The sequence below is a fragment of the Rissa tridactyla genome, chromosome 2 (assembly GCF_028500815.1).
Source record: "Rissa tridactyla isolate bRisTri1 chromosome 2, bRisTri1.patW.cur.20221130, whole genome shotgun sequence".
In the NCBI taxonomy this organism is placed as follows: Eukaryota; Metazoa; Chordata; class Aves; order Charadriiformes; family Laridae; genus Rissa; species Rissa tridactyla.
The window spans coordinates 138052919-138079778 of record NC_071467.1 but is presented as its reverse complement, the minus strand read 5'-3'; the positions used below and the strand labels follow the sequence as shown (position 1 = coordinate 138079778).

General features: G+C 38.0%; 1 protein-coding gene across 3 annotated transcripts in view; it reads left to right on the top strand.

Moving 5' to 3' along the window:
* Positions 1–25764, top strand: part of PHF14 (PHD finger protein 14) — a 168114-nt gene extending 142350 nt beyond the window's left edge. For all 3 annotated transcript variants that reach the window (XM_054190893.1, XM_054190891.1, XM_054190892.1), the window contains one exon: positions 24978–25764. In XM_054190893.1, the coding sequence (XP_054046868.1) occupies positions 24978–25052 (75 nt within the window). In that variant the 3' untranslated portion in view covers positions 25053–25764. The remainder of the gene's footprint in view (positions 1–24977) is intronic.
* The last annotated feature ends 1096 nt before the right edge of the window (positions 25765–26860 follow it).

The following is a 26860-nucleotide window of genomic DNA, read 5'->3' as shown; positions in this document are numbered from 1 at the left end:
CCGCTTTGGTATTATTCTGTATTCTCCATATACGCAAAAGAGGTGGAGATATGCCGACTGCACAACCTAGCTGGCCAAAATCATTTGTCTAAACCTCCATAGATTGTGCCAGTTCACTCAGTTCAGTGAGAAACATGCTTGCAGAGTGCTTTTCAGGGCAGATTAGGCTTTAACCTAGCGGAATGTGTTTCACTGCTGGCTAAGACAGGACCTGGAGGTGCTCTGCAGGTCAGTAGCCAGCAGAGCGAGTCCTTAGTCAGTTTACACCAGCCCAAGCCCACGCCGCTGCTGAAACGGCAGTCTTTTGGGGAGGGGTTGATTGCAAGGGCATGTAGCGATAGGACGAGGGGCAATGGTTTTAAACTAGAGCAGGGTAGGTTTAGATTAGATATTAGGAAGAAGTTCTTTACAATGAGGGTGGTGAGACACTGGAACAGGTTGCCCAGAGAGGTGGTGGAGGCCCCATCCCTGGAGACATTCAAGACCAGGATTGATGAGGCTCTGAGCAATCTGGTCTAGTTGAAGATGTCCCTGCTTACTGCAGGGGGGTTGGACTAGATGGCCTTTAGAGGTCCCTTCCAACCCAACACATTCTATGATTCTATGATTCTGTTCCCGCAGCCCGCCTGATGGTCTTCTTGGACAAGAAGATGAGTGAGTTGGTTTGGTGGGCTGATCTGGCAGACCATGGGGTGACATCCACAGGAGCCATGGAGCACAACCTCCCTCTTCAGTGGCTGCCTACAGTTAAATGGTCCAGGGCTGAGAGTGAGACTGCATTGTGATTTCAGTGCTCTAGAAAAATTAAATTAAAATAACCCTCAAAAACCCATTAGTGTTTCTGGCTTTAGTGTATTGGGCAGTTTTTCTGTATTTATCCATTCAAAAGGAGCGCTTTTTCCTCATTTTATAGCTCTCCTCTCAGTTCACCCCACAGGAATGGGCTTCTCATATTTGGGTTGTTCAGGAGGTTGACTAAAATTAAGAGCTACTCCTTAATGTTGTAACTAATGAAAATCCTGCTCTTCTTTCTACAAATTAGGATCAATTACTACTTGTAATATTTTCAGACAGGTGATTAGTTACACAAAATTTAGGCTGTGATTTGGAATCATGAACCGCAGGCGTTGGAATGCACAGAAAGTGGTATATATGTGCTTGCATCCTTGTGACGTTTTTCGTGATCTTTATCAGAAGAAATCTTTTTAGACTATTAGTGCGCAGAGGCGTAACTGCACCTTGCTCGTTGGAAAAATGGCACTGTTGGTTTGGATTCAACAAAACAGAGGGAACCATGTTATAATCTAGGACTCTAACCTGAGCATCCTCTCTCCAAAAACAGAGTAAATTTAAGTAGTAGGTTCTAGTTTGGGGTAGATTAAAAAATTAAATTTGAGATCTAATTAAATGATCAGTCATCGTAGAAAGTTGCCTTAAATCCGTACAATTGAATTACAATAGTATTATTCCCTGTACGTTTTCCAAACCATTGATTTTACTTGACTCCAGTTTTCTCCAAATTTTCGACAGACTTTTTGCATGTGGGCACTCACTATAGGTAAACTCAATTAATCCAATATTGGTCACACAGAGTGGGTATTATGAAGATAAATATCCATAGTTTAGAAGGATAAAGACAGGCCTTTAGAAAATACCTTCTTAGAGAAGTGTGGAAAATTAAACACAAAGTCAAGAGTAAGGGCGTATTTGTTCTAATGTAGCTCTGAATCTGGCAGGCATAATACTCAAAACGGAAGAAAAGGTATGAAAAAGTAGGAAGCATGAAGAAAGGGAACATAAAGGAGCAGAGAACTTTTTCCTGCATTTTAGGTGCTTATTTTTATTCTCATTTTCTGACAGTCTTTATTTATATAGTTAGCTCTGGGAAAAAGATCTCAGTAAGTCAGCATTTAAAAATGGAGTCACCCATAGAATATAATTTGTGTATGTGCATGCTGTGCAAAATTTAAGATGTTTGTTTCTGAAAAATGTTGCTTGTTTTAACAGCCTCTTTATAGTTTCAAGGGTGGTATGTGAAATGGGGATAGAGGCAAAAATGATGCAGTGTCATTCAGAGCATGTAGATAATCCAAAAGGCCCCATTGTTCATATTTTCGCCTGATAAGCAGCAGAGTAAAAATAACCCAATTTTGAAGTCATGTTGTTATTTGAGAAAGCTTTCAGTGTCTGTACAGGCACCAAGTTATTCAAAAACATAAAAACTTCCCAGAAATCAAACCCAACCTCAGTTCCTGTGAGAAAGATTGAGTAGAGGAAACCTCTTCCTTTGGCGCAAGTGTGGCACCGTGCAAAATCTCTCTTTATGCCATGGCGGATACATTTTATCCCTCCATCCCTTCCTTAAGGTCTCATGTAGAAACACTGAACACTTAGAGAAAATTTGAAAATAAACTTTTATTTGAATTATTTTATCTGAGATTGAAAGGTGGAAGAATTTATAACGGTGTTTAAAATAATATTACTATTCCGAAAGTCTAAGTTTTCTAAATTCTTCCTACGGTACTAAGTATTTCAGGTGGAATTTCCTTATCTCAAAGGTTATTGTATTTATTAATAACATTTCATTTTGGAAACTAATAGGGATAAATTTGATTTGTTCTTGCCTTCATCTTGCAGTCTTCGCTGGGCCTTCAATGGCCTGTGGCCATTGAAGGCAACAAGAAACTGGGCTAGATAAACATCTGTTGTTACCCAGTGCAGCTCCTTATTTCCCTATGCCAAAAGTTAACCTGACAGTGTCTGCGCGGAGTGGTGAAGCCAAGAAATATGTCAAAAATTAAAACTTTTCAGATGCAATATTGCATACGTGGTACGGTTTCTGTTCTTTTCTTTTTTTCTTTTTTTTTCTGCTAAGTTAGCATCTATGTTTATATTTCACTGTTTAATACAGATGTAGCACATTGAGAAGATGGCTTAACCTATTTTTCCAGAGTATTACAACTTTAGAACTTCCTGAATTTTATTTACTGAATTAATGCTAGTTTAATTTAAATCAATATGCATTTTAATTTGAATTTAATAAGCAAGGGAGCTTTATGATGCAGTCTGTGAAGCTCCCATAACATAAATCAGCAAATAATTCTGTTCAATTATATATTGTAGTTTTCTCATGGCAACATTACCCCAAGAGCTTGTCATTTTGAGTATTTATTTTTAACTCCATAATCTGTATTGTGAATACATTTCGATTTTGCAGTCAGGGCTATATGGTTAAAAGCACTGGATCAAAAAAAAAAAAAAAAAAGATCCTTACTTCAAAGAGGTTCCATTTCTAGTGTAAAACCAGATGTTGTGGATAATTTTTTTGTTAAAAATCAAGTTATATTAGTTCTGTTTACTGCATTTCGGCTACGGTTTGCACTTAATAAGAGGGGCTTGTGCTTTTTAAAATGAAAGACTGATAATTTATAAGACTGATAATATTGTTTCAAATCGTTGGAAATTTCAGGTTTTTTCCTACAGAGTGTATTACTCAGCAGTTTATGATAGCCTCTACTTCTCTGCATAATACAGAAACTTAAGTTAGTAATAGAAACAAGACTAAAGACAGGGAACAGATCACTTAATGGAACAAATGGATTCCTAGCCTTATTAATTGGTAAGCTTAAGCTAGAGAAGTATTGCGCATGTAAACTGGGAAAATGGAAGGCTGTTTGCATAAATATTTTGCCTTTAAAGCACATCATTAATGGACTTTATCAAATCAGACCAAGGGTCTGTATCAAGCAGCTTCATCATCCATGTAGTCATGAAGTGAATGTCATCAGAAGTCACTGGTCTTAAAACATTCATCGGCTCAATATGATAGAATGACTGCATTTTTATTTACACAATAACCTCAAATCCTCATATTAGAAAGTGGCAAATTTTTTTGCCCTTTGCTGTTCTAAGTGTGACACATGTAACAATTATTCATCATTCCATAATGGATCATTTTTATCAGAGTCCTGTGTCTCTTCTGTATATATAGAATAAATATTTATGTTTTCTCATTTTTTCTGAGCTAGAAGATACTGATAGAATAGGTTTGAAGTGTCAACTATAATTCATTGCCTGCAAAGAAAAGCTTTATACTGATACTGTGTGAAAGGAGAAGAATATCTAAATCATTTCAGCAGCGAGCTTATAACCAAGATAATATCAGCATTTTCCTTCTTGAAAATATATCTGCCATAAATTAAAGGAGGTCTTCAGTATTTTATTAAAATGCTTCTGACAAGTTTAACCCCATCTTCAACAGGAATATATGTATGAATACGAAAACCTTCTTTTCAAAAAAAAAGTGAAGGTCAAGTGAAAGTTAAAACAAGCTTGCGGTAAACTTTGTAATAATTCTGCAGACATTCTGTTTAGAACACGGTAACAAATTATGATGCTTATTTAGTATCAATCTAAAGGTACACATTTTATTGTTATAGAAGCTTAAGATATAGGTAGCACTTCGCTTTTTTGTACAATAGTAATACAGTTGCCAGAAAAACCCACGAAATACATGTATACCGAGTATATTTGAATGAACTCTTAATTTAGTTAAAATTAGCCTTAGCAGTAAGCATAAGGGAGGTGCATATCACAGTATATAATTATGTTTAAATACATACATAGCAAAGTCATCGGGATAATAAGAATATAATTAGAATTCAAAATATGTTTGTAATGAAGCATTTTATACACAAATACTATGGTTCAGTACCTTGTCACATTTTCAGCAACGCTTCCAGTTTAAGAAAATGCAGGAAAGTGTTGGTACAGTTTGTAGTGAGGTAATAGTGCAAGGGAAAAGTTGTATGTGACAAAACCCTGCACCCCTTTTGCAGAATTTACAGCTGCCCCTTTAGTATTTTTTAAAACTGTTTGATGTGAAGTACTTTAAAGGGTGATATACCACCTTTCGCTGGCCAGGGGAGAAGTGTACCCGCTTCCCATTCAAGGGTGAGTGGTTAAGTTTCGTGCCTTCCCTGTGAGCGCTCTTTCCCCAAGCCCCAGCTGCAGCAGCACCTCCCGCGCGTACGGCCGCTGGCTCCGTAATTCCAGCTGCAGCTGGAGCGCGCGCGTCCTCTGCGAGAGGTGCTCCCCAAGGCATTTGGTCCGAAGAGACATTTCCCATCCACAAAAGGCCCAAAGCCTCCATCACAGCCTGGAACAGCTTTTCTTGCAAGTAAGTCGAAAGGTGAAACCAAGTCTTGGGTGTTTCTGATGTATACGAGAATTTTACTTTGAACCCCGTGTGGTTTTTTCCTGCAATAAATTTCGCTTTAATCACTCATTGGTATGACATCACGTTGATGTTGAGACAAGCCGGAAGATTTTGTAAGGGCATGTATTTAATAGGAAACTTCTGTAAACATAATTTTATGAGTATACACAACATTTCAATTTAGAAACTTGATAATTGCTTTCTTTAAAAAATCAGATATTAAAAAGCAATGTGAGAATGAATCCTTCCTTTCCATGGCAAAAACACAGAAGCAGTCCTGCATTTTGGAAGCAATTAATATGTTAGGAAGGTCGTTATTGTAAAGCTATGCGTTTGTCCCTGCTAGTGGCATAAATAAGGCAAGTGATCTTACGGTATTTGCTGTTGTCAAATTGCATTAGCATCTTAGCCATGATAAGAATGTCATTAATGTGAAACAAAAATTAATTACTATGATAAGGCAATAAAACTTGTTTAATACTGCATGATCAGTCTTGAAAGAAACTCGCAATTTCAGTTCTAATTCCTTCTGTAAATATTTTGAGTTCCTACAGACTCTGAATCTTTACCTTTTGTCATTATTTGCAGACAGAGTGGAATTTACTCTTGGATGGGCGCTCTGTAGAAACAAAGTGTTAAGGGTGACTCCATTTGCCTGCCATCTGTCCTTGCCGTAATGTTTTTAGCATATGTATTAGGGAATTGTTGCACTGTCCCATCCTAAAATCAGTGTGGAAGATAAGGGCGATGAGTTATGTTCTGGGCACTCCCTCTGCTGTCCACCAAATGCATCTTGTGTAAGCAAATTGTCCAACTTTCAGACAGCTGAAATGCAGGAAAGATGAATCTGAGTCGTGGTCACTGAAATTAGCAGCGGTTCTATATCAAACCACATAGAAATTAATTGCTTAGCTTTGCTCATATTTCACTCAGGTTTTCAGGCATCTTTTTTAAGATTATGCTGTTTACGCATGCTGAATTTTGGTCAGCCGCCTCAAGAGGTCTCGAAGTAACATAGTACTTCAACCCAAACAGCTGTCTACATGGGGGATGAGAACCTCCTTTGACTGTTAGGTTCCACTGCTTATTAGAGAGAAGCAAAGGCATTGATTGCATTTGTATCTCTAAATTCTACACATTCAATTCATAAGCAGCATCCTACTGGAAAGACTGTTATTTTCTGGGCAGCAGACAACCATTTATATTTGATCTTGTCCTGCAGATTCACTCGGTCCTCTTACTTTATGAAGAATCAGAGTAAATTAATAGTAATAAAGGCAGGGAGTCGATTGAACTGTTCCATTTTCCACCAACTACCCTAAGTGAGGTTGCAAACTTTTGTTAGGATAAAGGCTTTTCTCTCAGTGTTGTGCTACTCAAAACGAAGACATTTGGTGTTGAAAATAAACCTTGAATAGGTGGACAACACACAATTCAGAATCAATAAAACTCGGCATTTCATTCCAGAAAATCGATCTGTCTGCATCTGTACGGGTCTGCTTCTGGAGAGCTATCTAGAGCTTAAAGTTGCTTGCATACAATCAAATGCGTGCTAAGAACTTATAATTCACAACAGCCCATTGTTCTTTCCTTTAAAATATCTATTTCAGTATAAGAGATACTATATGACGATATGTCTGTGTTGAAGTGTGAGGTCATGCCTGTTGGAAATCAGGCATTTATGTTAGGCTGTCACATGCGTTTGGCCTTTGTCTATGAAGAGGCACACTAGCAACGTAGCATTCGCAGCACGTCTTTCAAAGAATTGGCTTCTGGTATGCCTTGGAAAAGTTCGTCAGACAAAAAAGGTATCAGGCCACCAATATGTATAGCTGCATATAGTAGAGGCTTTTCTCACTCTGGAAAAGCCACAGTACCTTCTGTTCCAAGGAAGTGGATACATTAGATGAATTGATTTCGTTACAAGTCAGCTTTTTGTGCTTTGGAACAGAAGTACTGGGAAATGGTTGTCTTCATCCCTTCCAGAACCACGGCAGCCTGCCTACATTGCGGAACAAGTATGATGCCTTCATGGCAGACTGAGCAGGCACGTGGACTGATACTTCATACTTTTCAACTATACAGCAATACTTCTGAGGCCAGCAAACCCTGGTAGACTTCAATTGACTGGTGGTGGCTTCTGAATTTCAGCATGAGAATCCACATCTCCACAATACTCTGTGAGGAGCTTGCTTCACGTCTTCCAGCACCGGAAAACTTCATTAAGGAAGCCTGCCACTGGTCAGAAGTCAAGTCATATTGCTCTTTTCGTAATAGCTTTCCAGCTTGCTCTAAGTGCGCGGCTTAGAAATTTCAGCAAGTCAACAATCTCGTGTTTGAAAGTGGTATTTCAGTGGAGACAGTCAGGAGGAATATACCTAGGGGTTTCTTAGACCGTGTATGCTTGAGTGCGTCTCTCAGGCTATGAAAAAAATTGTTAACTGCAGAATATCTACTGCTTGATTTTGCAGGGCTTGATAGATCACTGGTTCATAAACGTTAATGTAGAAAGCAGGAGAATGATGCACAAACCAAGCTATTGAGGAGATCTGGCCTTTCATATGTCTGAACAGGCATGACATTTTGTTGTCAATTGACTCTTCTTATCCTCTCCTGCCACGGATTATGAAATCAGATGCCCTGAGGAAAGGAAATTCAATTATGCATTTAACATTTTTGGATTAGTGGGGAATATGCATCTGGCATGGTGAAAGCAGGATGGTTTTATCTATAAAAGTTAGTTACAAAAATTATCTCAGTTGATAGAAATATGATTACAACCTGCTGTATTCCTCAGAAAAATCTGTAACACTTGAGACAAAAGCTGCTATTATCACTGTTAGAATCTAAATCTTTTTTCAGACTTATGAAACATTAATGTGATGGGAGTTGGAGTTCTAAAATATTTAAAAGTTTGGCTTATGAGAGTTTTGATAGAAATCTGTCACTGTGTCCAGAAAGGATTTAGGGGCAATGGCTGACGTAACAGCTGACCAGCAAATAGACCAGTACAATGCGACTTGAGTTCTCCGCTCCACCTCATCCCAACCCCACTAAAATTTTTCAGGTTTTGACAGTTCTTTTAGCATGAAAAGACTGGAAGCTTAATTTTCCAGGTACAGAAACAAAATAAAATAAAAGACTGGAATGAGTAGTGACTGGATGGTGCTAAGCAAGGATTAGTGATTTAGTCATGGACTAGTTCTCCTTCAGTCCTCTCAGGGCTGAAGTCTGGCAACTGTTGTTACTGGCTATGGAATAGACAGGTGGACTGTCATTTAAAACAAAAAAGAAACCAGACAAAAAAGATGAACACCTAGTCGGATGGAAAATTAACTTCTGTGTTATATCCTGTTGTCTAAAATGTTTAATTTTTTATACTTCCAGTCATTCTTGGTGAGGTGGATAAAGTGTGTTGCTCAACAGAAGGTTAGCAAGAAGTTGCTTAACAGAGGTTGAACAACACTTCATATATGCCCTATCAGAAAACAGGACTCCTGGCTTAAAGGTCTTTATGACAGATGAATGAGTTGAAAGTTACATTTGTCAGTGAAATATTCAATGCCTATATCAACCATTACAAAATGAACACCACAGGTGGTGGTTTTCTGGTTGGAACACATCGCTATAGTCCCCAAACATGTTCCTAATTCTTTTAGAGAGACTGGCACCTGTTCCAGTTTTTCCTCTTGGATTCCTTTCAATGTCAGATTAGAGGAAAAAATATGATTCTGAATTTAAAAAAAACGACTGCCAGCTATTTCCTTTCCAGGAAAATCTCCTCAGTCATCCCACCTTGAACATATCCATAAGTGGTAAACTGTTATTTCTGCCTTAACCTTGTACCAAAAGAAGATAGATGTTCTTTTAAGGAAGTAGACCGACAACAGCAACAAAGAAAGAAGAGATTGTATCTAAAGGAAAGGACGCCAAGAAGATTTTAAGTGTTACCCTAAGGATCTTCAGAAACTTTCCTGGTTTAAAAGATGATAATTTTGTGAAGTAGAAAGGCTAGAAAGCTAGAAGGTAACAAGGCTGAAGATGGTGAAATATCCACCAAAAAACAAAGTTCTACACATGTTGAGGAGGCATCAAAAAGAAATAGTTTGTGGGAGGAAGGTGGCACAGCCTTGAGATGTGTTATTTTCACCTGCTTTTGTCTAAAGCTATCAGCTCAAAACAAAACAATCACATGGGCACGGAGAAAATTCGTTTTTATTCTTTGTATCGATGCTTAAGAGCTTGAAAATGAAAAAATATATTTGGGGCTTTACCCAAGGAGTAGAGGAGGGCTCTGTTGCATTTAATCAAGCTATTCAGACAAAACAAAGATCTTGGCTCTCACCTCAATCAGTCAGAGAAACAACGGGAAAAAGAGAATCACAGGTAGAGCCTGTATTTTTACATGGGCCAGGAGTGCAAATCCTTTTCATTAAGCAAGAATACTAGCTTATTGCTGAGAGCCAGTGCAGGCAAAGTGCGGTTCAAATCACCTTGGAAAGAATATTGCCAGGACATGTATTTTCCGTTTTCTTGGGACTTCTCCTTCCTACACACTTCTGTGGTTCTACCAGCTTAACTTTGAAATGTCCTGTATAAACAATCCTTGTATCTTGTGAGAAATTGTAGAAATTATTAAGGAACAATTTACTGTTCTGTGGGGAAGTGTGTAAAACTGACAAGTTTGTCTATGCAAAAGAAACTACATTAAGAATATGTTTGCTTCACAAATGGTAGAAAATACCATTTCCTTCTTGCCAGCGGTAGCCAGTTGAGAATAGTGGATCCCCAGACTACAGAATTAACTCAGGTTACCTACCCTTGGCTTACATTTATCGTGTTTTCCCACTGTGAAGGGAAGTAGGAGAGCTACGGTTAGGTACTGAAGGTTGCTAGAGAGAGCTGCCATACATCAGTTTATAGAAATCTGCTTTCAGTTTGGGGAGGTACCGTTTTCTTTCTCCTCTGTTCAAGGCATAAGTTAAAGACGGAGACGTCCATGAACAGATGCTGGTTTGGCTAGGATAAAAAGGTCTGTGGCACTGAATATTGTGATGGGAATATCTTAGTGGTATGCTGAGATATTCCATGAGTGGTCACCCCCTGGTGAGGGGTCTGGAGACCAGGTCATATGAGGAGAGGCTGAGGGAGCTGGGCATGTTTAGCTTAGAGAAGAGGAGGCTGAGGGGAGACCTTATTGCCCCCTACAACTACCTGAAAGGAGGTTGGAGAGGGGGGGGTGTTGGCCTCTTCTCCCAGGTGAATAATGACAGGACCAGAGGGAATGGTCTGAAGTTGTGGCAGGGGGTGTTTAGATTAGATATTAGGAAGAATTACTTTACTGGAAGAGTGGTCAGGCACTGGAACAGAAGCCGCTGGAGTCCACGAGTGTCTGTCGTTTTCAGGACGTTGTCCAAGTTGTTACCTGTGGCTAATCAGTCTAAGGAAGAAAAAACCAAAAGTAGCAATGTTGATTGACTAGAAAAGCCTTGTTTTCCATGACAATAAAACATGAATAAGGGTTTCCTGAACGGGCTCCTGTCTGCTGTGGGTTGGCTGGGTATGTATGGGTGCTTTGGCCTATAGAAAATAGGAGATAATACCTGCTAATGAGGAAGCTCTTGCTGAATAGCGTAGCTTATACACTTAGGGGTTGCACCGGCAAAGTACCTAATGCCGTAATAACCTCCAAATCTGAGCTATTCAAGTTGGGATAAGTGTTATAATCAATTTTTGTAGCTTTCAATAGAATGCCTGTTCCTCTTCTTTTTGTCAGCCTTAGCTTCTTACTTGCCTTGTTGAGTCATATCTTGATGTGTGATAATTATACCGGGTCATAGCTAATGCTGAATGCTGGTTTGTAGGAAGCTATCTGTGGGTTAAACTTCTCAGTTAATGAGGAGCTGACTGTGTGGGATTGGATTACCGCCTGGATTAGATTTCTAACGCAGTTCATTTCCAGGCATCCTCTTTCAGAATTTTCACTACACTTTAGTCTATATTAAGGTGGAAATTGGATTAAAAAGACAAAGCGTGAAGTCATTTGCTGAAGCAAACAGAGTGTTAGTGCCAAATTTTGTATAAAAGGATGCTGCTGAAAGGACTGCGGGTCTCTCTTCTAATCCATGGAGAATCCCTCCGCCTCGGAGTTTAAGGACTTCATTTCCAAATACAATGCACAGGGGGTACATAAACCCCTGTTAAATGGTTCATTTTGTGCATTCATCTCTTGTTTGTTTATGGTATTAAAAATGTTGTTTTCAGCCTGGAACAATCCCATTCATGCAGAAATCACTTTGTAAATGTAAATACTGTATTAGTGACAGCTCTGTTCAGCGCAAGTATTTTAACCTATTGGGCAGTATCAATAGCTCTCCTCCTCTAATTAATGTTTTAAATATACAAAAGAAAATTCTGCCTTTCATTTTCCTCAGCGAAATCAAGATTTTTCAACAGGAAAAATTGCTTATATAGAGAGGCAATGCTTACTATGTCTGCAAATGTTGTGTTAACAGGGCAAGTGAATTATTGCTGTTCTTGGATGAAGGCAATGTTGAGCGTGAAACGTGCACTGCCCACGGAGTAAACAGCAAAGATTGAATTGTAAGCACAAGACAGGACGTAATCGATACATTTTAAAAATCCCAACTCAGAACACAAATATCCAAAAGTATGTGCACCCAATGATGTAATTCTGGGCCACAACCTTAAAATTTGTCATCGCCTGATGCAAGACAACCTAAATATGAAAGTATATTCACATCAGAAAAACTGATCTAACTCAGGCTGGCCACTGCAGCTTTCACAGAGGGGATATTGACTACCACTTAAATGCTCTTAGGATGTGGTCTTCCTTGGAGAGCAGGTACTTGTCCTTCTGAAAAAAGGGAATAGATCAATTGCGTTTGATCCTGCTGGCTGATGTACTAGCGCTGACTTGGTAGTTACTTCCTTATTTCATTAAGTTTTAAAAATTGACTGCGTTCTCTTTTCATCATTCCAAACCAGACACCTTTTCTATGCATTGCCTCCTGATTGCTCTCAAAACATCTTTGCAATTAAATAATTTCCTGATGAAAAACAAGTTTATATGAAGTAGAACTGTTTTTCATATGCTTTATAGCTTGCCGCATATTATACTGTACCGTGTATCATAAAATTCCTGCTATTAATGGTTGTTTACTTTTCCCAGAGACAAAAAATATGCATCAGAATTTAGAACCAGACAATTTCTTGCAATAACTGCACTCACTTTATGTCTTCTTGGCTGGTTTCAGAAAGAACAGGTGGTGTTCTGCGGCAGAAAAGTTAATGCTTTTAAAGCCTTCTTTGCTTTCTGAATGTAATAACAATGACAGCACTTAGCACTTATATAAATCTCTTCATGCATAGAACTCCATCCTGACATTGAAAGTCTTATTATTCACGTTTTACGGGTAAGTTCTTTAATGTAGCAGCGAGTTCAATTTCCACGCCCTCCAGGCCAAATAGGTATTATAGTAGTGGGACAAATGTCAGAGATTTTAGCCAAGAAATTCCTCATCTGAGTCTCAGACCTTACTTTACTATGGATACATGCATTAACTTCATCCTGGTTTCTGTTAGTGACCCTCCTCTCGATCACATACCACTCCTCCATTTCTTCCTCTCCTCCAATGGCATTTTCCAGCTCACTATCCAGAGGTTTTCTCAGCTTTCTGCACACACCGTGCTCCGTACGGGGAGTTCTCACCTGGACCTCAGTTCCATTTCCCCCCCTAAGGCAGACCTCTGCAGACTGACTCCTCGAGGCTCAGTACTGTTTTGATAAAATATCTGCAAAAACTGTCTGTTCTGTATAGTCAGTGTATTTGTTTTATAAAGAAATATAGACTATTTCTATATGAAGTAGTTTTATATACGTTTTGATGATAATCACTTTTTAATCATTCTTCATTTATTAGCCATACTTGGCACAAAAATGTGAGCAAGATACATGCCCGTTATCCTGACCCACTTAGCTTTTATGATGTTTCACTTCTTGTCCTTCTTTCATTTTTTTTTCGTATCTGATTTTAGACCCTGCAAGATCAGACTCTCCAGCTGTGTTTGTATGCTATGTGGCATGATATGACTTGGCCAAGATTTGTATTATTAATTAATAGTATAGTTAAATAAATATTATATCACTATATTACCATTTATCAAATTGAACAGCAAAATCTTGAAAGGAGCTAGAGACCTTTCTGTATCTGGGTCTTAAAAGGCATAATTTGGGGCGTTTTGAATGGACAATAGAAGCAACAGCTATCAAAATTTTTCAGGTTTTCCTTTTTTGAGATCTTCCCTCCTGAAAGGTTTCCTTGAATTTAAATGAATTGAAAATACTTTAGTCCACCTCAAGTCACAAATGATTAATGCCAGTAACTGTCACTGATGAGGGTACTGACAGACAAAGGGGAGCATCAATTAATATAGGCAGAGTAAGATCCTTGATGTCTTATCTACCAACATAGACGGCATTTGCTGTATTTTCTTCATCGTTTTCATATTCTTAATAATTGTATTTTAAAATTCCATTGGCAGGTGAAGTAGTATAGTTACATGTTTGTTTCTAAATTTAAATACTGATTTAAATGGCAGTGCTACACACTTCTGTAGTTCCTGAAGTGTTGCATTTTCTAAGGTGCACGTAGATGAGAGGAAGCAGGCAAAATGAGTTATATTAAATACTAGGTAGTGTTTGCCACAGGAGAACAGGAGCCTCTTTTTTTCTACATAACTTTTTTTTTTTTTTTTTACTACCTCTTCTGTTTTGTAAGTAAAGAAGACACATGATGATTCTCTTAAATCGTCAGTAAACAGAAAATAATTAGATAGTTACTGGCTGTTAACTCTTAGAATCATGATATCAAATTCCTGGAGCTCCTGTGTGTGCAGAAAGAGAAAATCCAATGAATAAAACCAGGCAAATAGATTGCAGCTAAGTGAAATGAATGAATATGTAAGGCTGTGCTTGATACTGTGAGGTAGCCCTGGCAGTTAGGAGAGCAGCTGTTGCACAGGCGCAGCGAGCAGCAGCTCCCCAACGTCGCTGCGGGGCCATTGCTGACCCCACGAAGGTGCCGGGCAGGAACTCTTGAGAGGCAGCTGACTGGCAGCACTAGGATTTCAGGAAAAAAATAGCCCTCTGAAAATAGCCTCAACTTCCTCTAAATGCCCATAATTTAAATGCCATCCGCGGGCTGTTTAAATTCAGTATTCCGTTCCAGCAAAGCCTTGTTCTACAGTATATTTCATATATAACACCCGTAAATAATACTGTTCGGTTCAGTGATCAGATGAGTTGAATGTAACAACGCACATACAGGTGTTTGCAAGTTGTGGCCCTTAATGTGAAGAATATTATGTCTCAGAAGCACTGTGATACAACATAATGGGAGACAAAAAAGCCTTCTGCGTGAGTAGTCTTCTGAGGAATGGAGTTTAGTGACCTTCAAAAGGGGTTTCAACGAATGATATTAAGTGGCGTCAGTGTTTTAAGGAAAAAGTAGATAAATAATGATTTGTAATGTGAGCTCTGTAATGAGCTCTTCTACCATAAATATGCAAAACACTAATTAGTTACAGCCAAATTTCCCTAGCTTTGGGAATCTTTTAGAATATAGCTTTTCAGTAATTGAATCACATCAAAGTATTGTTTCTCCCACTCTTCTAACAAAGTTATGTGTGATTTGTTGGAGGGCGGGCAGAGATAGGAAGCAAGCTGTTGACAAACCAAAGGATGACTTTGATGTAGTGTAGTGAAACAGTAACTTCTAAATTTATCAGAAGGAAATGTACCAGGAACATGTAAGGAGCCCTGTTTGTGGTGCCTACCTTCCTTCACCGAGGTGACAGCTGTCAATTAATTTGATTCTAAGTTTCTGAAAGGCAGATAATATTTTTTTTTTTTTTTTTAACAAAGTATATCTCTATATATATTGTTAGAGGAAAAAGTTTTGGAAGGATATCAGAGTGTGTTTGGAGGCAGGTGGCTGCTTTTACAGGGCAGGTTTTTGCAGAGTTCCTTTTGATGATAGTATTACCTTACATGGTTGGACATTGCATTATTTCCAGTTGAAGGAGTTTCATCAGATTCTGACTTCAAAAAATTACAGTGAAGCAACATCGCTATCATGAAAAATTACCAAAACATCCCTCAGTATACCCACTGAATTAAATAACATTTGGCTTTAGAACCTCACTTGGAAATGCAAAGGTGGGTGGAGGTTGAAGAGAATTCATTCTACTGTTAAACCTGATATATTCATTTTTTAATTTAGAAGCTGATCAGCTTGAAACTATTGAAACCTTGGTATATTAAGTGTTGCAATTTTGAGTCAAAATTGAGTATGTGTTTATTATCAGTGCATCCTTGAAGCTTCAAATACAGTTGAGTTGACCTGTTGTATGAAACAAGACTGTTCAGACATCATTATAGGATCAGAACAGTTAAGTGCTATCCTCAAATACAGAAATAAGGTCAAAATATAAAAACAAGCCAATCTACAAACCTTCCTTTGCCGTCAGACCAACTGAATTCCAACTTCTAAAGCCATAGATTTCTTGTCTTGTTTGATTTCAGGTCCATAGACAAATGTTTGGGTTGTATTGTTATATTAAAAGTATGTTTATTGAGCTTGTAAAGAAATAATTTTGACTTCTGGGTAGGTCTGCAGTACCAGCGTTAATTTCGATTAAATGAATGGTAACAGTAGCGAAGGTGTAGGTCTTCCATGAGAGATTGTGCCTGGGTTGTTAGCATGAAGACGTGGATCTGGTCCTAGCCTAGAATGCTCTTTTGGGGATTTTATTTAATGGACATCGAAATCATTGAAATGTCTGTGTAGTTACGGTTGTTAGATTCTGAATTTAAATGTCAGTGCGTGTTTTGGAGGGACCTACTGAAAGGAATTGTGTTTTTTTAAAAAAAAGCAAAGGTCTCTTCCATCTCTGATTTCTTCATCAGTAGCACAGGTTCTAGTTGCTGTCATAGTCTGTCTTCCATTTACTTACACAGCTTCGTCCATTTCGCGCAGTTTTGTTTGCAACTTCATGGATGGTGACTCAATATAGGCATTCAGTATTACAACAGATATAAAGCCATTTTTACAGCATTTACTTATATCGCATTTTGGAAGATTGGTGACTAAAATAAAGGCCTGTGCTGTGTTGTTCAGACTCCTATGTCATCATATTAACTCCACTGAAAGATCCGTCATTTATGCCTGGAGCCCGAACAGAATTTCGTGGCTGTACTCAGGTGAAATGTTCTGATGAGGTATAAAAGAAAGGAGAAGAAAAGCTTTCTGAATTGTTAGTTGTCACATTATAGCAATATTTTCATGAATTCCCAAGTTATTAAACTTATAATACTGCAGTAGACTTTCTAATTAAATGTGCATTTTCTTTTGTCATAAGGAAAGAAAAAACTTTGGTTATGCTTTTTACAGTAATTTAATTAAGCATTTCCTGTAAGTTCATCAGTATCTATCATGGCTCACTAAAGTTGGTATTCAGTATAGAATGGTAGATTAATTGCCCTTTGTCTTAGATGAAATAAGAATCCTAAATATGCAGAGTCATGAAATTTAATTGTGTTCCTCAATTGCTTATTCAATGCTTTGGAAACCTGAATCAAGAAATACTGAAGAAGAGGGCCAAAGGTTGTTAAATGTAGCGAGTAACACAGATTTTGAACTTTACTTAATGAACCGAGTGTTTATTACTATGAAATAAATGCACCATTTAAAGAATTATGGTGGAAATGTAAAACATTAAAACTCTAATTAATTTTGGTCAGAAGCATGCAATGCACTCATTTTTCCTAAAACATTTTCATTAGGGTCTAGGTTTTCTCTGTTATTGAGATAAATTTATTCCTTTCATATGGTAGTGCTCTCATTTTCCACTAAAAACGTGGACTTCAGTGCTGTTTAGAGTGATGTCTTTCAGCCGCCTTCGACTGTAGGCAGCATGTCTTGGTGGTAGCTTACAGAAGCATTTTTATATAACTCGGTTGTACCTACTTTTCTGTTTGATGTTGTTAATCATTTTGGAAACAAAAGAATGTTCAGACCTCTTCTCAAAAGGCTGTCTGTAGCCAGGCATATTTGTGAAAACAGTTAAAGGCTGAAAAAAAATCTTCAGCTATCATTTCGTAACTACCAAGGTGCATATATAGCCTAACAATTGAGCAGTTAAAAATGAGCCTCTTATTTATTTTTTTTATTGAACAGTACTTAGAAATAAAATTATTTAAAAGAGCTATTAATTCCTTGTTGTTGGCCTGAGCACCTCTTGTTCTCACGTAGCTATTGCAAAAAGGAGCCATTTTATTTTTTAGTATCAAGAATAGAAACATGAAGAAGTTATGCTTCTTATAATTTAATAAGCGTATAGTGTAAATTTGGTGGGAGTATAACCATGAATATTCAAAATCATCTTGATTTGGTTAGAATATGCATTTCTAGGCTATGGAATATTACTCTGTAGTAGTATTATGAGTATATATAAAGCAGAACTTTCTGTTCTAATTTATAATTCATAAAAATAATGAATATATTGCCACATAAGTAGAAAATGCTGTTGTGGTTTCCATATTTATGTTTATATATGCGCAGTTGTAAGTATTATAATTGAGTGACAAATTTCTCTTAGAAAGGATCTTCATCAGGACAGTGTCAGACTTGAAGGCTTGAAAACTAATGCAAGCGTGCGTTCTGAGACCAGAGTGGAAATGAAGGAGGCCTGTCCCATACAGGCACAGTACAATCCCATTAAAGTTGCTTTTCATCTGTTTCTTAGTTGCTGTTTCAGGTTTATGATACTTAAGCATTTATAGATACAATCTAAAGTTCATAAACCTAAACCTTTAAAGATTCAAATTGTTAAAGAGGAAACGTTTTCCCCTACTTTCTTCAAGGAGAACCAGCTGAACTTGTAAAACAATGGTTGGGTTTCAGGCACCACCTGCCCTGAAGAGCATCCCAAATGTAGTGGCAGTCAGCCAAAAGGGCCACTCAGTGGAATGGTTGCCTCCTAAAAGGGAGAGAAACAGATGGAGGATTTGAAATCTGGCATGAAATTCCACTTCTGTACTAAGCGTTAAATGAAATTTGACTGTAAGGGCTCTTGCGATGGTACATTTATCTGTATAATCAGAATTAGAAACAAGGAAATAGAAAATACAGAACACTGACAAACATCTCAAAAAGACTTAAAAGTTCTTGTACCAGTGCAAGTTAAAGGAAAGAGTTTATGATAAACATGCAGCTGCTTGTAGCTTCTTAAGAGAAGCGTTAGTATAAAATTAGTTCTCCTAGTCTTGCATTGCCACCTAGAGCACGGTGCCATGCACTGCGTCGGTGAAGGAAACCTCCAGCGGTTAAACGTTGCTCTTTTTCCTGAGCAAAACGGGGTGGAGAGCTGCTTCCAGTTAATTGATGTCATGTTTACTTACATTATAATGGTTAGTTCATTCATAGCCTCCATTTTTTTTATGTACCAGATCAGCGGAGATTTCACTGTAGGAATGTGGTGGGCTTTGACAGTAAGAATTAATGGAGATGCGCATTAAAAGGTACGATTGTCAGCTTGCCAGTGGTCCCAGAGGGGGCATTTTCTTGATGGCTGCTTTAGAATACTTCATGAAGCAAATGTCAGACTTGTCAAGGCTGTCACTATGAAAATGATCCATGTAGCAAGGGTCTCCTTTTCTTGGGAAACAAACAGCTGCCTTATCACTGCAGAGCTACAGTGACAGAAAACTGTCATCTATCACAAGAAATTTATATTTGCTTCTAATATCCATTGGTAAAGAACTGTTCCAGTTGTACTCTGTATTTTTGCAGCACTCTTCATTATAAGGGTTGTCAGTAATATATTTGAAGAAGATACAGGCTTTGGAAGAAAAACAACTTTTGAATTTTATTGCTGGATGTTCACCTTTTGCTGATTTAACTGGGAGACTGATTGAATTCCCAGTTTTTAGCCCTGAAACTCCTTTTCCTACAAATTTGGTCTGTGACGCTGGAACACCAAACTTTAACATACACAAAGAAAAGCTCTTCTAGTATCTAAAGTCCCTTTTTCCTGATATATTTTTGAGGACTGTGTACTTCCAAGTGGTGTTTTGCTAGCTAGAATCTGTGAGGCAGGAGATGAAATACCAGCTGGACACCCTCACTGGAGCTTAGTATATTAGTCATATTACAGCTCTTTTGGGTTAAAATACTGTGAAAAGGAATAGTATCTGAATTCGGTCCTGAGTGTTTTTGAGGTGATATTTCTAGTTTATGTAATAGCATAGAGAACCCTTTAGTCGTTCCTCATTATAGTAGGATATTTTTGTGTTTTGCGTACTTCCGTATTATTCAGATGTTCATTTACACCATACTGTATCATATAGCTGTTTATTAAGTTTAGAATGTGGGTTGCAGTTTGCAAAGCACACAACAGCAAGTTTGTTTTATTAAGTATACTTTTGCAATGCAACTTTAGAAATTGCACTGTGGTTTAATGCACAAATTTGTGGTGTAATGCACAAATCTGTGAATTGGTGCATTTCCTAGCACAGTTAATTGAGGTGTGATCTATTCTGCGTACAGAGCAGTGTCAGATTCCCTGTAGAGTTAAGAATTGTCTAATTCACTGTTACCTTCCAGATTTCATATCGTTAACCAATGGAATAAAAAGAATTTCTCAGACATTTTGAATGAAATTCGTTGGAGGGTGGAAAACAGAGAAAGGGACACCCAAAACCCTATTTCTGGGCTTTTTTTTTTTCAAGCCAAAATTTGTCTACAGGGGAATATTCAGCTACTTGAAAGAACATTGTAGAGAGGTTGGTGCTGGTCTCTTCTCACAGGTAATTAGCGATAGAACAAGAGGGAATGGGTTCAAGCTGCAGCAGGGTAGGTTTAGGCTGGACATTAGGAAAAAATTCCTCACAGAAAGAGTGGTCAGACACTGGAATAGGCTGCCCAGGGAGGTGGTGGAGTCACCATCCCTGGATGTGTTTAAGACTCGTTTAGATGTGGTGTTAAGGGATATGGTGTAAGGGAGAACTTTGTAGAGTGGGGTTGATGGTTGGACTCGATGATACCAAGGGTCTCTTCCAACCTGAATGATTCTATGATTCTATGATTCTGGAATAATTACTACAAAATTAACTTTGCACATGGGACCTGTTATACTCTGCTTAGAGCACCATTTGTAGTTGATCTTAAACATCCTTTCAAAGGGGATGAAGTTATATAACAGTCTCCCTCAACTGTCAGATCAAAATTTTCAAAAATAGGATCTTACCTTTATTTTTTGGCAGTTAAAGACATCTAAATATCAAAGTATTCCCATTAACTTCAGCAACACTACTGAGTACTCAATATTTTAATAATAATTCACATGACTTATTTAGGTGGCAGATTGTAGGGTCTCAGTTTCAGATTCTTGTCCTTGTTCTGTTACTGTGACCCATAAATGCTTAGATACCAAGCGCAGACGAAGTAGTTTGAAGGAAGACATCTCCATAGGACATTTGAAGAGCGTGCAAAGGACCCTTTAGTCTAATACCTTGTTTCCATCAGGGAAAAGAAAGGATGCCTGGGGAAAGGATCTAGGAAAAAAGATGATGAGGAAGGTCTATCAGCGTCATCAGGATGCTGATGAGATGTCCAGGCATCAGGCTTAAGGAGCTGCTGGGTTTAGCAGCACTTTATAAAGCCCTTTGTACTTTTCCTTATTGCTGTCGGTTTTGTAAATCTGAAAGAACGACAATTCCAGACTAGTAAAGTTCATTCATTTTAACATGAAAATAATCTTTGGGCTGTTAAATGCATTTTTTAAGTGGGAGTAGTAATACAGTCTTGAGGGATTCACTTCCCTTTGCTGCTCTTACGAGTCACCAGATCTGTGCTGAGACATCTTTCACGTGAGCGTGTTCAAAATCCACTGTATAGTATTCGAGTCTATGGTTCCTGTAGTCAGAAAAGATACTGAGAGAAGTTTGGTTTGTGACACCTGCTAGCAAAAACTACTTTGATCATTGAACATTTTAACACCAAAACGACTCTTTCAGGATTTTTAGGACAGAAAACACTAGACGGTAGAGTCGTAGGCAGCTTGAATCAGAATAAATAACATAAAATAGAGATGTGAGGTATTAATAGAAATAATTTGAACTGAATTTCTGTGAAACAGAAATGGGAATTCAGTATTTCATCTGCTGTGTAGCCACTGGTAATAGCAACTTTACGCATTGCCATCATGGACTGTTTTTTAACGGATAACATGAAAATAAAAGGTTTTCCTTTGCTATCTGTCGGAATTAAAAGCATTGTAATGATCATAATGATAGGTGGTAATTAGTAAAACAAATATATTAAATATGTTTAATCTGCAGTTGTTTGGCAAAATTTCATGATAATTAGGCTATATAGGCTATTAAGCTGAAAATTCAAACATTATTAATGACATTAGAAACTCCAACCAATTCAATATTCTGTGCAATCATTGGGATGCCTCTTGGGCTATTAAAAAAAAAGATAAAATATTTCATAGAAATTTTGCATTATCAGCAAACTGAAATAATAGTAAGTCTTCACATCTTGGAGTATGGTTAATATGCGTGCTCTAAATTGCCAGTTCAAATCTTTCCTAAGTACATCGGAAGTGATATTGCATTTCTTATAACTTACAGGAGTTCACGTCTCAAAATTTTCTGATAATTTTCAGTCATTAGTAAGTTTGCCATTCTCAGGCCACTGCTGTCACTTTTTTTCTGGCAGAAAGCGCATGGGTGCCAAAACTGGTGGTTCATACTTTCCAGTGTCACCCGATGATCATTTCTGCCATCTCTTTCGCGCTGGCACTGTGGCAGCGCACAGGTCTGGGAACTGATCTGGCTGAAGGCATATCTGACAAAGGAAAAGTTTTTTCCCCTTGACGATTCGTACTATGAGAAAGATCAACCCTCATTACTCTGCGTTTTGCGCAGCAGTCGCCCAAGTTCAGAGATACTACCTCTAGGTTTCTGTTTCAAAAGGAAATGTGAGTTTCTGTTCTTGCAAAACAAGAGGTGGAGTAAAAGTGCCTCAACAAAATTAAGATGTGCTATGTGGAGCATGTTTTAATACGATACTCTTCAGAAAGGTTTTGTGCATAAAAATGTCAAAATAACAAAAAGTAACAAAATATCTGTCAGGGAGCTGGATGACTTGTGTGTGGGAATCTGCCTGCAAAAGTCTGGTTCATACTCTGCTGGTAGATTTTACCTATTTGAATGTGTTTTACCTGATCGAAGCAAGAGGAGCTGGACAAATTATTGGTACTGCAAAGCATCCCAAAGCGGATGCTTCCATCGTGAGTATTCACACAGAGCAAATCCTGGACTTGCTGCAGCCGCTCAGCCATCATTTCTGCATCTCAGAAAACAACTGATCGCTGCAGCTGCTGCTGTAGCCTAGGAAATCTGCCAGAGAGCAAGCATGACCTTATGAGCGCAGAATTAAAACATTTCAAATCTACACAAAGCCAGAAGATTCTGTTACAAAACCTCTTTCACTGGATAAAACCTTTTTGTCCACCAAAAAATAGACTTAGGAAGCTGATGTTCGGTATTGAGCCTAATATCCCTTCACCCTCTTGTAGTCCTCAGTGAAGGTGTGGCCCTGAGGTCTCCGAAATTTCTGCATTTATTAGGAGAGGAAGCCCTAAGCAGTATGTCGTGTGCTGGGAAAAGAATGATTGTGTAGGGTTTATATACCCTGTAGGAGGGAGTGCAATCCAGGATGTTGGAATAATGGCAGGTGGTGTGATAGGAAGGTGGATTAGTTGGCACTGAGGTCAGCAGAGATGCAGCTTCTGTAGGTAAGGATCTTCAGAAACATGCAGATTTCCTGTCCTTTTGTTAATAAGTCCTTCATGACAGAACCTGGCTGTTTATCATCCAAAAGTTTCTGTGGGTGGCTTTTTTATTCAGTGATGTTCTTTGACACCTGTAAGCAGTACATCTAAGCTCAGTTACACGCTGCTCCTTTGTTGTTTGCCATCCTGCCTTGCCTTTATTTTCTTTAGAAGTTCGACCTTTGTATGTATACTGTACATTACACTCTCTCGAGTATATGCTACACTTGTAACTTCAACTAATCAACAATCTTTGGTTTCACATGCACGGTTGTGTTTCCTCACCTGAACTAAAAGAGCCACAGGGCTCACTACATGTTTTAAAGGTAATTGAAGAGATGACAGTCCAGAAAGATAAGAAAAAAAGCTTTTAGCCTTTAGCGGTCAGTCATGTAAATATTTCTCAGTGCCTAGCCTGTCCCCAGAAGGGGGGAGAATTTAGAAGCAGGATCGTTTGGAGTGTACGTTTCTAGCTTTTCCATTTTACTTTAGTGTTGTGTAACATAATACAAGACCACATTTTTTTCAGGAGATTTTCCATTGCTATTCTATTTTGTGCTGCCCGTGCGATCTTCCTATATATTTTGTACCTGGCTCTTTGTTATAATTATCCTTACAAAAAACGCTTTGATGGTGAAAGAAGGACTAGGTTGCAAAAAGGTATTTTCCCATAAGAACGAAGGTGCTATTTTAAAGCAGGAAACTGCACCCTGGGTCCCTGGGTCCCACCTAGTGTCCCTGATGTTTCCTTTCTCTCAACTAACTGTTGCCTTGTGATGAGTGGTGCTGCAGCAGCCAGGACGCTTCTTCGTTCCCAAATGTCTGTTCATTTCTTCTCCTTTGTGTTTTTGGAATGAGGAAGATTCTCTGTATATTGAATTAAAAAGCAGGCAGGAAAACTGGCCATACTTTGAATGAGCGATAAGGACTGTTCGACGGGTCGCAAGTTGCCTTATGAAACAGTTTTCTCAGTCTTCCATAATTTATACTTTGGAGGTCACGATTTTGTACTGGACACAAAATACATTCCTGTGGAAACGGGCATTATGATGTCACTTCATTTTTTCAGTGAGATCCAGAGGAACCCGTAGTGAATTATGAGCCCAACTCTTGGAGCTGAAGCTGTAGAATATTGTAAGCATGCTGCTGCCTGACATGCTCATGTTTCCTATTTTAGACCTGACTGATCTTCAGATAACATATGGTGGTACAAGTAATTGGAAAATTGGCAGACCTGTCAAGAAAATATGCTAGATGGGACAAAAATACGATGCTGCAGCACATAAAGTGTCTCTGAAGTTAAATTTATTGTCTTTTATCAAATGGTGAAGTAAACGTATCTGGTCTCAAAAAAATGAAACATTTTTCAATGGCAGATGCTTTTCAAAAGTAATTTTTAGAACAATGATGAAAGTTCTTGCATTTGAAAGTAATTTAGTGGAAACCTCCGGTCAAGAACAAAGGAAAGGTGTGTAGTACTGTCTGCTGCAGACGTTTGAATATCTTTATCTTATTATCCGTGTATGGCTTAGTAATTTCTTTATATAACCATGCAGTAAATTGGGCAGTGAAATATTTACTCATTAAGTTATTCTTCTACTGTAAATGTAGGTGATTAGATTTGTTTAAATTTTGAGTGTTGTTATCATTTCTATTTCAACTCTTGGGCAAAATCAAATGCTTGAATAAATGACATTTCTTTCTTATTTTTATGCTTATTGGTCAGGCAAAAGATGACAAAAGACTGTACAGAATTCTATACATATGCATAAGTACAAAAAGTGTACTTCTTCAATAAGTTGATTAATGTTCAGGTTTTCATTTTCTTTTACAGGAAGATGAAAATGAAGCTGAGGCAGAAAATCCATCTCAGCAGCTGAATTTGGAACAGAAAAAATCAAAAAAATAGGATGTTGCTGTCTTGTTTGAAATATTTGCAAGTTGTGTAACAGTGATTATAGTTTCTCATTGTAAAATTAACAAAAAAAGTTCTCAATAAAGTCATTGAAAATTAAATTCATGCCGCACTGGGGAATTAATTAAGTAGCTCCTGGTGATATTCCTGATTGCATTAAAAGCTGAATTATCAGAACTGAGCACCATACCAAGAAAATTCTAAAAGCTTTTTGAACATGGTATAGAAAGCTGATGGGTTATTCATCACTAATAGCATTTACTAAGCAAACAGGTCATTTTTTTTTCACTCTACAAAGCAATGTTATCCTTAAAGGATAGTTATAACTCTGACCCATTTTGCTATTTTTGAGCAAGAGCTTTGATTCTTAAAAGTTAGATAAATATGTTCTAGTAAATGAGTTCTGAAATTTCTTCTGATCAGTGATTAAAATAAATGTTTCTGAGGACTGAGTTGGAGGCAAGGATTTTTTGGTATGTACAGGATGTTTTCATAAGTAATTAGTTTTACATGTTTGTAATTGGTTTCATGTTGCATTATCATTTTCTTCCATGTAAACCCTTTCCATCTTCACGTGATCGTTGTCTTTTAATGAATGTCAAGCTTTTGTCTTGATTAGGCCATCCTATACAGGTCCAATTCCTTCATACCAATCTTTCCATTCTAACAGAATAAAATAACTTCTTGCTGTGTTGTTAGACCTTTAAGTGAGTAGCGAAAATTTAAAATAAAAATCCCTTCTTCCTGTACTCATCATTTTTATTTCCAATTTACCTCTGCTTTTTAGCCTAATGTCATGGTTTGGGCAACACTGGATTAATTTATCTTTCAGTAATTTTGCTTTTCGTAAGGTCTTCTAATGCTTGGGGAAACTGCATTTTTAGATGACTCTCGTGTCTGAATTTGTGAAAATATTTACTTCATCGCCAGCGATGGTCTGCAGCTTTCGAGGTCTCCGTGTTTTTGAGCTCACCAGCTGCAGGGATGAGGAGAAGCGAGACCCGGGCACTTGACCCAAGCTGGCCAACAGGATTATTTCATACTATGAACGTCATATTCTATATAAATTAGAACGTTTGCTGGGAATTTCTCTCTCTCTCCCTTGATGGCGGTGGTCTAGAGAACTTCTTGCCTCTGTGCCGGACCCCTGAGCCTTTCCCTTCCTCCCAAAGCCACAGCGCTCGCAGCGTCCCACATTTGCTGGGAGTGCACAGCTTCCTGCTGATAGAACGGGCTGAGTATGATCCTTGTATATTTTGTATTGGTATCGGGATCAATATTGTAATGTTAATTATTTAGTCTTATTCTATTATATCTGTTTATATTTTTACCCTGAAGTTTTCTTGGTTTTTTCACGATTCCCCTTCCCAGGTGGGGAGGGGTCGTCAGGTGATAAAATAATTGTCTGAACAACAAGAAATTGTTGTGGATTCTTCAAACCATAAAACCTGTGCAGGCCACTATATGGAAAGGTCAGTACAAGGAACTCAGATGTAAGTTTATAGCCCGATAGTTTCGCAGGTTGCAGTGGAGAAACCAGAAATATTACTGACTCTGTTTTAGGATTAGAGCAACACTCACCGAAGCCCCATGAGTGAATTTTATCTTGCTTTAGGAGAAATTAATCATCTTCAATTGAAAAAGTTCGCCCCTTTTCCCACTGTTCCATATTTTTACTCTTACTCTGTATATTAAGTGTTAAATCAGATTGTAAATAGCGTTCATCCTCAATTTTATCCTGTCTGTTTAAATTATAGTTTCAGATATTTTAAAAACAACATGCCTGTGCGCAAGCAATATCT